We start from the raw sequence: 13,457 nt of genomic DNA on the forward strand, positions 1-13,457 counted from the left end.
TCAAAAATGTGATAAAAATATCATAGTATAGTATGTCGTCAAAAATGTGATAAAAATCATAGTATAGTATGTCGTCAAAAATGTGATAAAAATATAGTATAGTATGTCATCAAAAATGTGATAAAAATATAGTATAGTATGTCGTCAAAAATGTGATAAAAATATCATAGTATAGTATGTCGTCAAAAATGTGATAAAAATATCATAGTATAGTATGTCGTCAAAAATGTGATAAAAATATCATAGTATAATATGTCGTCAAAAATGTCACAAAAACGTCATAGTATAGTATGTCGTCAAAAATGTGATAAAAATGTCATAGTATAGTATGTTGTCAAAGATATGATAAAAAGATAGTACAGTGTGTCGTCAAAATTGTGATAAAAACATCATTCAAATAAACACAACAAGTTTGTGCTCTAACTTCTTGTGTTTATTTGAATGATGTTTTAAATTATCATCGAAATGCAGAAAAACGTAAAATAGTTGTTTGTCAATGAATGGATAAAAAGTCATGGTAAAGTATATCATACAAATGGGTAAGATAAAAACATACCATAGTCCAAAGACATGCAGGTTAAATGGGGACTCTAAATTGTCCGTAGGTGTGAATGTGAGTGTGAATGGTTGTCTTTCTCTATGTGTCAGCCCTGCGATAGTCTGGTGACCTGTCCAGGGTGTACCCTGCCTCTCGCCCAATGTCAGCTGGGAAAGGCTCCAGCTCTTTTGCTGTGCAGCCCTAAATCATATGCTGGCTCTCTCAGTCATCAAAACTTTGAAAACCTTCTGCCTTAAAGCAGTGCATGACATCAGGCGTCTGGTTTCTCCTCCCTAGTACCATGTCACAGATGACTGTACTCGTTTACAGTTTTTTTTAAAACCTATAAATAAAAAATACAACACAGACTTTGGTCAACAGTACAGCATACCACAGTTGTTAGCCATTCAAGCAGATCCTTTCGGATAGGATGTGACTGCAGAGAACAATGTTTTCACCGTTTCATTTTTATGACAAAGTCTGTCACACTGCAGGAGATGTTTTTCACCCTAAGTGCTGCCCCTCTGGAGACTTCTGTAACGCTCAGTTAATGGCTCTGTTAGAAATGGGTATTTGCAATTGATGAACGAAAGCAGCAGAGGAACAAGGGACCTGAAGTGACACGTACACAAAAAGTGCTTAAGTTGAATATTTTAAGGAGCAGCCGGAGAATTCAGAGACTCTGAATAATGCATGATCAAAGTGAAACACTTTTCTTCTCAAGCAGTGGACACCCAAGGGAAACAATGTGAGGGAAAGGGGCTTTTTAAGATGTTGGAGGCCAACAGCTAACTAAATGGATGTGCGATGATCAAGTGAGCTACATCGCCTATGTTCTTTGATTCCTCTCTTATCCCTGATTAAACCTAATGAAAGCCTGCATTTAAAAATTCGCTTGAACAAGACTATGACGAATCGGTAAAATCAAATTTCCAACTTGATAGTAGCACTAGAGGAAGTGTTAAGTGAATTATCACCAGTTATTACAATTCATCCTGAGGGGGGCATGACTGTGTGTAGCAAATTACATGGTAATCTATTCAATAGTTGCAGAGACATTTCACTAAAAACCGCAAATGTCTGCAGGTGGTGCTAGAGTGAAAGTCAGGGGATCAAGTCATTAAGTACCCACGGCTTTAATTCCACCATGAATGTCTGCAAAATGTCACTGCAATCCATTTTACAGCAGTTGAGAGATTTCAGTCTGACATTCGTAACACTGACAGAAAACCTGCAGGATTAAAGTGCGTGTATCACCATCGAGAATAAGAACTTTACAGTGATGAAAATGGACGCATTCATGTTCACTAGATTTAATCTTGTGCCTGTTTTCTGTCAAAATGTTTCTGATAGGGAAGCTGTATTGCAAGCAGAGGGTGCTGTGTGCTTTTTCCGCGCAAAAAAAAAAGACAGTTGGCTGCACCGACTGTGTCACTATGACATTGACCATAAGTGTGCTAATGGATTAAAGTGATGTCTGGAATTGGCGAAAGTCGAGCAAATTGTTTTAAACTGCAAATGTCTATAGATAAACTGTCAAATGGAGGCAAGAAAAACAGGACCACTTGTGCCACTAATGGAGATGCTAAGTGCTTTTATGTGCTGCAAAACATACATTTTGAAAGATTAAGATGCACTTTGCTGGCAAAATATCAATTTGAAGAAAGATAGAGGAAGAAAGATCCAGGCCATCTGAATAAATCACAGCCTCTAAGCTGTGTTTGTAAAGCCATAACTCTTTGGACTTTCTTAGTAACGTCATCAGCCCAGAGATCAAATATCAAATCATTTTGAAAAACTGAGGTATTAGAGGATATGAAGCCATATAATTAATAATCCACAAAGGGGGAAGGAAAGCTGTTACGGTCCCCTGTTCACTGCAGCAGAACGCAGGCCACTAGAAAACTCAGCTCATTTTCCAAACACACCGGCCCATTACTCTGTGGTAATTTAGAAGTAAATGAGACAGAGTCGACGCATTTTAATACCTCATAAACATTGACAGCATGAGCCAGGAACAACCACAGCATGATTCATGCTGAGCAGAGAGGAATTTAGTGCCATGTCATGCAGAAAGCACTGAGGGAGGGATGTGAGCCAACACAAAGATAAAGGTCCAGACCCTCGTAACAATTAGATCTATTCCAACAAAGCTGAGCACATTTACGTATGAGAGAGCGTCAGGTTTGCTCTGTCGACGGACAGTGGACACACACGTCCATGCAGGGTCACGGACGACTTAATGTAGCTACTCTGTACATCTGGAAAGTGTGCCTGATGCCATCATAGGGCACCCATGGGCGTGATTTCCCCCGTGCTCATGCAGTCACATGGCCTACTTACTGGATAGAACTTTTACAGCCCCTCAGGGTGCAGATTGTTCAGAGAGGCAAACTGAGTCATGGGACCCACGGTGCACATTTCCCCTCTGCTCCAGCTTCCAATCACCCCCCCACCCTGTCCCCACCGAACCACCCCCGCCCTCCCCTGGGAAGAGGAAGGACTATTTCAGCTCCTCTTCAAGCTGAGGTCGAGCAGCAGCTCTGCTGAGGAGGCTCCATGTGATGTGCTCTCCAACTCTGCCGTACAAACTACAGGCTCCACAGGCTGTGTGTGGGTGCTGTTGAAATACTGTTTAACTTATATAATAAAAAGTACATTGCTTTCTTGTACAGTGTTACCCAAAAGAGGGGTCAGTGTGTTTTTAGCTGTGCAGTGTGGGATTGCCAGTGTGATAGAATTTGGATATGGTTGCAGTGTGAAGCTCTGCTCCAGTTTCCATTCATCTACATTTTAACTGAGCATGCAGCTATGCCACATTTGTATTTTCGGTTGTGTCTCTTATCTGAATAAGCATATAACTTCCCCAGTTTGGCAAGGTTACATTACCAACCAGGCAAACCAAGGCATCAGTCGTGGGGCCCCAGAACCCAAGGGGGCCCAAAAGCATGTCACTTGTTTTTTTGATAACCTACAGAGAAGCTCTGTATCAAAATCAAGTTGAATACTTTTTCCAAATTCTAATTCTGTCTCCCCATTGTTTAAAGCAAAGTCCCCCTATTCTTTTCTAATCTCGCAAACTACTGTACCAATCAGCCTCATATTTTGTGTGTACATTTATGACCAAGCTCTGTGACCTCTCATAGTTGCACTCAGTCACAGTTGTTGGAAAGCTTGTTTACGTCATTGACCGCTGACACCACACTCCTCTTCACTGGCCGGTAGGGGTCCCAAGTTCTACAGAAATCAGCTTGGCAAACATCGACAAGCCTTGCCTAGTCTGTTGCACGCCACATTTTGGACTCCGTTGTGGCTCTGAAACTGACATCCATAGAAAAGTTTGATCTCATTTTGAACCAGAGCATCTGCAGATAAATTCCCAAACCAATATGTTATGACTGATTAAAGTCAGGCACGATACAAGATGAATTAGTCTGCATTTTTAAAAGAAAATCTAAAGTCAAGATGGCGGCGAGCTGTGAATTTTTTCCACATTTCATAGACAAAAGAATTTAGAATAGAAAATAAAGTTAATCAGTTGCAGCCCAGGTTTATATTATGCTCTCAATCTGATGGTGCATGAGTATTTCTGGGGGACCAACAGGGGCCCAGCAGCTACTTTTTGCCCGGGGCCCTCTAATAGGTTAAATTTGCCCATGAATCTTGGAAATGTTAATGACATATTCATGCCTCAGTGAGTCACATAAAACCACTATAAAAACCATTCACATGCTGTCTTCGATTGCTCCATTCAGCAGTTAGACAGGAAGACTGTCGAGTGCACTGTAATCCTCATCCTCAGCTAGGAGGAGTGCTGCTGTGACAAACAAGACAAGACAGTACAGGACAAGGATGGACAAAGATACCAGATGGAAAACTAAATGCATATGGACAGGTAAACTATTCCTAGAATAAAGTTTTGTTTTTTTAGACATGCTGAGGAATTCTACGTTCATTCATCCTGGTGTTTTCTTTGTCTTATCTCTGTATCCTCAGTAATATCACGCTATTTTTGTATAATTATACAGACTCTCCAAGGGCCTGATGTTTCAAAACAAAACTGCTCACACACTCTCACAAAGCAATGCTCAGACTGGCTGGTAGCCACTTTGCTACTAAAAGCAGATTGCAGATATGTGTGTTTCCTGAATCCTGATCTGATACATTTTTGGCTGTAGCCGCAGCTCCTGTGGGACCATCTGTCCTCCACACTCGGGCTTTCCTCCCTCCTTTTAGTCTGCCTCTCAGTAGAATAGAGTAAAGAAATTATTTAAGGTTGTTGCTTTGTGAAATTTGCACTTGAGCCCAAAATGATCAGAGCCAAAGTTCTTTACCTTGTCAGCATTTTGCTGAAATTATGCAAGAAGAAGCACTCCAAAGATAAATGTCCTTCTGTGCAGAGGGAGTGGGAGGAGTTCATCAAAAACAAGAACTGGAAGAGGACGCTGCACTCAACATACAGAAAGAAAATATTCTACTGATTGTGATGTATGTGCTTTTATAAGACAGCACTTCCTCCTTATTTCCGTGAGGTTCTGAAATGAGCCGTTGATTTGTAGAAAGCATGTCATGGTCTGTATTTCCACACACGCTTTCTCCTGCTTGCTCAGCCACTCATGACAATAAAGCATTGCATTAGGTTCAATCTATTAGCTTCTCTCCTGACAGCATTTTGTGTAAAACCTCATCAGCTCAGCGTTGCATGTATAATCCCAGCGTTCTTGTCGTGCCCTCGCACAGACGCATTATTTCTTTGCCTGCAGCCAAACAGCGGACTAAACAAGTGTGATATCAAATCTGACAGACCGGCCTTACAACCTACTGCCTCTCCTCAGAGCTGTTTATACAGAGGACAATATGTGTCACATCGCTGCTGGAAAATAAATTATCTTTATCTTCACATCAGGATACAAACACTGGCGTCATAATGGTTGTGTTATAATGATCATTAGGATGACTTTGCTTTGTAATTAACCTTGTTGATAGCTTCAGCAAGTTGTAAATACAACTTGCCTCCTTGTGGTCTGGTTAGTTTTGTTCCTATATGGTAAAATAGGAACATACTTAATAAATTTATAAAATATAATGACACGTGAAACCTGCTGACTTTAGCACAGACACATGAATCTCACTCAGTAAGTGTAGAAGCGTTTTTTCCCCCCATAGTTTGACAAATTTTGTATCGTCTCTCAAATGCAAGATAGGTAAATTTCTTTCTAGGTCTAAGTGACTTTGAACATGGCCAGATGGGCTGGTCTGAGTATTCTGCTGATCTACTGGGATTTTCACACACAACTATCTCTAGGGTTTACAGAGGATTGTCTGAAAAAGAGAAAGTTCTCAAATGACCACTGGTCACAGGAAACTGAGGCTACAATTTGCACAGGCTCACCAAAACTGAATGATAGAAGATTGGAAAAACTTTGCCTGGTCTGAAGAGACTCGATTTTGCTGCAACATTCAGATGGTAGGGTCAGACTTTGGCGTAAACAACATGAAAGCATGGATCCATCCTGCCTTGTATCAACTGGTCAGACTGCTGGTGGTGGTGTAATGGTGTGGGGGAGTCTTGGCACACTTTGGGCCCCTTAGTACCAACTGAGCATCATTTAAACACCACAGTTTTACACTAGTTTTCATTGAAAAATCATTGAAACTTATCTGATTAATGAACTAATAATAGCAACTAAAGCATAGTAAGTAAAATAAAACCTTACAGCAATGCTGATGCTTTTATCCGGTCAGTTGTATATAGTGTGTTGCGCAGTTGCTGTTGGTGCATTATTAATGGCCCCTGTTTGACATAGGAAAACTCTTACACGCCTGCATCACTTATATGTCATTTCATATTCATACAGAAAGCTCATGAGTAGCTTGTAATATGCACATAAACACAGGAACATATTATGCTTCTTTAGCTCTCATTTTAGAGAATTTTTACAGGAGAAATCTGACAAAAAAAGCTCTGATCACTGTGTCATCATGTCTTATCTTTCTTTACCCCTCTACTATCTTAATCTGGAGAGCATCCGTCATGAATTGTATTGAATTACGACCAAGCGTTCCCTGTAAAAGTTTAATAAGCCTTCGATACAGTGAAAGGAGGCAGAGAGACCAACATGAAGGGAACATATTTTCTTCAACGTGCCATTTTCCAACCTAATTGGCAAATTGGTCATGTGGTTTTTTCTACCCCCCACCTCTTCACCCTGCTGATGTGCTCCGGAGCTCATTCAATCCCCACTGAACAACTGATCCAGCAGCAGCTATTTGACCTGTTTTTTTTATCTCTAATGCTGGAGATGTCACTGCAGCTGCAAACATCAGGACTCAAGTCTCTGAGCAGCACAGACAGCAGCAGAACACACTCAACAGCCTCACTCTCCTGTGACAAAAACAAACGGCAGCTTCTGTGAATAACTCACCACAGCACTACGGCTGCGTTGAGATTACTATCCTGAGCAGTGTTAAGCTCTCTGCTCACCACTGTAGAAAGCATCATTAATCCTTTTCTAGCTCTGTGTCACTGTGCTCTTAGTGAGATGAATGGATGGAGAGATAATGGACAGACAATCATATTTACACATTGAGCCTCAGGCTCATTCATATTCTGGCAACCATTCAGAAATAAAAGAATGGCCATCTCTCCAGAAGCTGACATTTAAGTTTAACAAGATGGAAGTTTTACACAAAACCCTACTTAATGGTGGTAAATGTAACTCTGGAGAAGGATGATTGTTGAGTCTCATTACCAGGTCGTCAAATACTGACACAAAGCATTGGTATTTGACGACCTGGGAATGAGACTCAACAATCAACTATCTTTCTCCAAAGTTCAATACATCATTTTGAAACACCACTATAGAGTCATTCTCTGTGTAAGTTGCAGACTCTCTGCTGTTTTATTTAGCTTGTAGCATCCGAATCAGTCATATGCAAATGGACACAGTTCGAGTTGGTTTACTGTTTTTAACGGAGTGCCTCAAGGTTCTGTGCTTGGCCTCTCCGTCAATAGTTAACTGTTCATCGGTCAACCGCCAAGAATTTTTTTGACCGGTTATGTATCTTGGTTTATGAGTTAATTCCACTGCTCCTCAGTTTGCTGCACTGTGCACCACCTGGTTTGGGTGGGAGCTAGCTAGCAACGCCACTCGTTCTGTGATTATCCCTGGTAATGTCCTGATACAGCAGTGGTGCTGTAGCAACATGGTGGCTGCTCTCCGGTCTTCCTCTACTGTAGGTCACTCCGATGAGTAAGCGGGTCAATTTTGAGCCTCAAACCCCCTTTAGCATTTTAACTATGTTATCACTGTTAGAATCGTTTAAAGTGTCAGCACGGCTAGTGCTAACACAGGTAACAATGCTAACAGCATTTTGAGGCTAAAATTAAACTGCTTACTCATTTGGGCTAGTTGGGGAGGACTGGAGGGTGGCCAACCTATTTCCACAGCTAAGCCATCCCGCCACCATGAGTTGGGACGGCATTATCAACTGTAATTGCAGAATGAGTGGGGCTGCTAGCTAAAGTCAGGTGGTGCCCAGTGCAGAGCTGCCAAGGCTAACTAATCAGTGGAGACCATAGGGTGGGCAGGGGGCCATAGGTTTCCATGTTAACATGGCTAGCTGGCTGCTTGTCAGTGAAGCCAACAGAAATAAAATGAAAGGCAAGACATTTACAGCACAAAACATTAAAATTTCACCATTTCTAAATGGATAGTGTTTTGAAATGCGGAGCTAAAGCTCACTGAGTCAATGGAGTGCCAGACTAAACGGAAAGGCCTCATGTATTTCACGTCATTTAGCATTTTTCCTTAAAAATTAACTAGTTGATGACACCCATTACCAGTTATGGGTGTCAGGCTATCGGAAGCTAAATCAACCAAAACTTACATGAATAATTTAGGTCGTAAAGCACATGGAATTCAAACGTATTGCTATGCAGATGATGAGGCATTGTATAGTTGTGGATCTTACTACCCAGATACACTTCATAAACACAGTTCACCTTTAATATTTTGCAGTCTCACCTCGCTCAACTCAAACTGGTACTAAATGCAAGTAAAACTGGGTTAATGTTGATTTCTAATGCTAGCATGCCTCCAGACATTGTTACAGTTCAGGGGAAAACAATATGACTTGTCATCTGTAAACATATACAGGCAATTGACTTGATGAGTCTTTATTTCTGTCCTGTTGGTCTCTGGTTTATTTTTATTTAAAAAGCTATTCTGGGTAAAATGCATTCATATTCCTACAAATTTATTTCAGTGTTCATCCTGCAATCATTATCTCAGATCACGAGAAATATCTGCCGTCTGTCTCTAGTGTACAGAGACAGAAAAGGAAAGCTTTTATTTTTTTCTGCTCTAGCCACTCGGAACAGTCCCTAAAATGAAATTGATTTGATAATCAGATATCTGACACAGAATTCAAGATTATGCTGAACTCTATGGTTAATGCTTTTATTCTTAATTGTGCCTGTTCTTAACAGTCTTATTTTAGCCATATGTGTTTTTAGTATTGTTTTTATCTGTGGTATGATTTTGTACTGTTTCTATCTATGCTGCCATCTTGGCCAAGTCTTTCTTGATTTACTGGGATTTACGTGGTTAAATAAATACAAGGTAAAAGGTTTAAAAACCCATTGCAAAGCTCATATCAGCATTATTGATTGAAAACCAACTCTTCCATTAACAACTGCAGACTTAAAATGGACAAATCATTGAATAATCAACACTAATTTTCCTGCGACAACATGCAGTATGCTTAAAAATCGAGCTGATTATTACAATTCAGAGGAGAATTGATTCATTGCTCTTTTTCTAGACTTCTACTCTTTCCCCACTTTGTTTCAAGTCTCTCTCTCACACACACACACACACACACACACACACACACACACACACAAAATGTGCTGATGCTTTTTACCTTGAGGTTGTGTCTATACGCAGCATCTAGTACAGATGGTACCAAATCCTCAGCGGGTTCCCCATTGTCGTCAGCCAGGCCGGGAGGATACCAGGACAGGACCAGAACCCCTGGAGACACACAGAAACTCATAAGTCTGATCATCCATCCAGGACCAAAGACACTACCTTAGAGAGCATCTGTGTAGGACCAATGTCCAAAATGCATATGACCCTCTGAAATGGTTCTCTCAGGCATTGTTGAAATGATGTTTGGCTTTCACACTGATTGTAAGAAATGCTGACAATCCTTTTGGGAGAAATGGGAGCTGGAAAACTTTTGCTTTCATTAATCTACAGTGAGGTTTTCACGCAGCCCTTCACACAGTTTTACAGACCCATTTGCGACCATTGAACGAACACAGTCAGTTTCGCTTTTATTGAACACACTGTGAAATTTCTGCCTTGGAAATCCATCCTTGGTAATCACTGTATTTCATGGGACTCAGACAGATGCTGGTAAGATTTGTGGTTATATGCTGTGTGCATGGACGGATTAGGAGATAGGGCATCCTTGGTCACAGATATGCAAAAGGTCCCACCACTTCTTTGTCACAGGAGCAAGACACAGGGACTTTGTGCTGGTTTTCACTCTTTTTGTTGTTGTTGTTTTGTGTCTCTTTGGGGTCATTTTGTGTGACCTTGTGCTTGTTTTGTGTTTCTTTGTAATCGTTTTGCATCTCTCAGGGATATATTTGCGTCTCTTGATCGTTTTGTTGCTCTTTGTGGTTATTTTATGTCTCTTTGAGGTAAATTTATGTCTCCTTTGGTCATTTTGTTGCTCTTTGTAATTCTTTTGCATGTTTTTGTTGTCGCTTGGTGTCTCTTTACGGGTTAATTTGTGTCTCTTGTGTCTTTTGGGTCTATTTGTTGCTCTTTGTTTTTGTTTTGTGTGTGTGCTTTTAATTGCTTTGCATCTCTTTGTAGTCATTCTGTGTCTGTTTGTAGTTCTTTTGCGTGTTTTTGTTGTCATTTTGTGTCAATTTAAAGGTCAATTTGTGTCTCTTGGAAGTATATTAGTTTCTTTTTGGTTATTTTGTTGGTCTTTGTGGTTTTGCGTCTGTTTGAGGTATATTTGTGTCGTTTTTGGTAATTTCGTTGCTCTTTGTAGTGGTTCTGTCTCTCTTTTTAGTTATTTTGCATCTCTTTGTAGTCATTTTGTGTTTCTTTATATTCCTGTTGTATGTTCTTGTTGTCTCTGAGGCATATCTGTGTCTTTTTTGGTCATTTTGTGTCTCTTTGCAGTTCCTTTGCATCACTTTGTGGTCATTTTGAGTCGGTTATGGGTCGATATGTGTTAATAAGAGTGACATTTTGCAGATGAAGGCCCCTGGGTCTGTGCCAGATAGGCCTGTTCAGTAATCCATTCGTGGTCACAGATATGTAAAAGGCTCCCAACTCCACCTTACAGTTCTTTTTGGACATTTTACATCTCTTGTGGTCATTTGGCATGTATTCGTGGTTGTTTTTCATCTTTTTGTGGCCATACAAGCCCGTTGTTTGTCTTCAACTTGAAAAGCTGATATTCTCTTCAAACAGAGGCTCTGGCTCAGTGGCCCCCTGGGGCCTCGAGTCCCTGGACCTGTGCTCAATAGGCCTGTTCAGTGATCCATCCATGGCTGTGTGGTGGCAAGTTGATTTTTTCTATCTGAATGCGTACCTGCCCATCACCCATACTCTTCCCCTGATTGATAAATATGCATTTGTCATCTTTGCACTATTTATTATGTCTTGTTTTAGTGGCAATCTCTCTGCGCAGCTCGAGTGTGCGACAGCTCATAAATTCCTGTAGAGAATTGCCTCCTCATGCTTTGATGCTGGCTGAGAAATACTGTAGCTTCATATTAGCCACAATGGCAACTGGCACCAGAGACTATCTGGCACATCGGATATGCACTAAGAGCTAATTCATTAAACTCATATCCGCTTGCTGTGGAGCTGTGGGGACTATTAGATTACAATACCCAACTACGTCCGTGTGTATTAAGAGTATGGCCGCTGCTATTCATTTTATTTATGGGCCACTATGAAATGGCGGGGAATCAGTCATCAAGCCAAACGGGACTATTTAGAGTTTGGCCGACTGTGGTGTCTAATTAAATGGATTATTTTAAATAAGCATCGTGAGCCAGCACTCCCATGATCCATCTGTCAAGGCGGTGAGGTTTCAAAGGGATGGATGGCCTGGTCATCAGTCTGGATGGTGTACAATAACCTACTGGGCCGCAGGACAGAAACATCAGAGCCTATCATGTGAAGGCTGCTGACGGCTGGACAGACCGAGCTGTTACTCGACACCAGATGACAGGACTTGTGTGTCTTTTAGGGAAGCCAAACAAGTTTTTGAAAAGACTAACAACATAGCCATTAATGTTTCATGAGACATTCAAAAAACTGATCTGAGCCTGAAGTTCTAAGAATAGAGATAAGGGACATTAGAGCCAGTGGTGCCCCAAGAGATTTTTCAAAGGGGTGGATGGATGGGGCACCTGAAATCTTGGGGGTGGTTCACCAAAATCAAAAGCCGTAAGTGAATTTCAGAGAGAGAGACTTATGAGAGACTTGTGGGTACCCATAGAAAACATTTTAATTTAGATATATTTAGGTGAGAGTTAAAGGGACCCATTTGAAAACAGCCATGCTGATTGTTAACGCTTCAAATTTTAGACTAAATTTGGAGCGCTGTTTGGCCTCCTTACCAACAACCTATGCCGACATGGTTGGTACCAATGCCTTAGATTGTCTGGTGTCACAGGATACCACTATCTTCACTCTGGCTTAAAAAAATAGCACACCACAGCCTCTTGGGAACAGAAATGTCAGCTTCCAATTATTATTGCAAGGGAGGACCAGCAATTGACCTTTCACAAAGCCCCGCCCCTTTGTGATGGTCCAACAAGCTGTCAGAGTAAGATGGAGCCCACACTGTAACTAACTGCACTCCCTGAGGAAATACTAGCATATTTTTGGAAAAATGAAACAGTGATTCCAGAGAGAAGCAGACAGAGGGGTCTACAGTCTGTGTTTGAAGGATATATCCAGGATGTCAAACTGACTCAGCAGCAACAACAGGTTAAAAAGACAAAGATAGTTAGAAGCTAAAGCCGAACTATAGGCTACAGATCACAGTGTAAAAGTGAACCACCACATCACTGCTGATCGCCACACAAGACAATGAATATAAAGGGAAACTTTGCTGATATTGAACCAGCTGTGTGGCATCACAGTGTGTGCAGATGAACAGTGTTTGGTTTCACCCTCGTGCTGCTGCCAGCACCTTGACCTCTGCCGCCGGACAGACAGGGATCTCCAGGGGAAGTCAAACAACATTCATCTGCACACAATGCGATGACACACAGCTGGTTGAATATCAGCAAAGTTTCCCTGCTTCCCTTCACTGGTTCCTGTACAGCAGGGTCGGTCTTTTTTTCATTGTTGTAACCATTAAAAAGTAAAAGCAGCATGTGTATACATTCAGTAGGCTATATCTTCAGTAGCTAGCTAGCTAACCCTACACTTTTCAGGGTTTGATTTTGGTTCTGGAACAGGGAAGAAACGTATATCTTTTTCCAACCTCTCCAGGTAACGAGTGTCATTAATACAAGACGTGCCCCAGGCATAACATTTAGCTCCAAATCCACAAAACCAGCCTGAAAATGAAGGAAATCTGAAACGATTGGAGCACAGCTGTGTTGTTGCCGGACCCTGGTCTGTTCTGGCCCGATGCTATGTTATCATTGGCCAGTCTGCGTCCGGGGGCGGGACTTAGCGAGTGAATTATTGTATATTAGGGGGCCTTGGGTGATAATATAACAATATATTATCTTCTGTTATACAAGTTTTGTAACTACAGCACACAATCTAACTTCACATTACATTTTAAACATTTAAAGTTTACATTTCTTCCTTCCCCTTTAATCTCTTAAAGCTGTGTTATCAGATGTGTTTTAAGA

At 41.1% G+C, this 13,457-nt stretch overlaps 1 protein-coding gene across 1 annotated transcript in view; it reads right to left on the reverse strand.

The window, feature by feature from the left end:
* The window catches only part of LOC126392390 (glycoprotein endo-alpha-1,2-mannosidase-like protein), a 29,279-nt gene that overhangs the window by 13,716 nt on the left and 2,106 nt on the right, over positions 1–13,457 (reverse strand). Inside the window, exon 2 of the mRNA XM_050047767.1 lies at positions 9,467–9,576. Within this exon, the coding sequence (XP_049903724.1) occupies positions 9,467–9,576 (110 nt within the window). The remainder of the gene's footprint in view (positions 1–9,466; positions 9,577–13,457) is intronic.

The sequence above is a fragment of the Epinephelus moara genome, chromosome 6 (assembly GCF_006386435.1).
Source record: "Epinephelus moara isolate mb chromosome 6, YSFRI_EMoa_1.0, whole genome shotgun sequence".
Lineage (NCBI taxonomy): Eukaryota > Metazoa > Chordata > Actinopteri > Perciformes > Serranidae > Epinephelus > Epinephelus moara.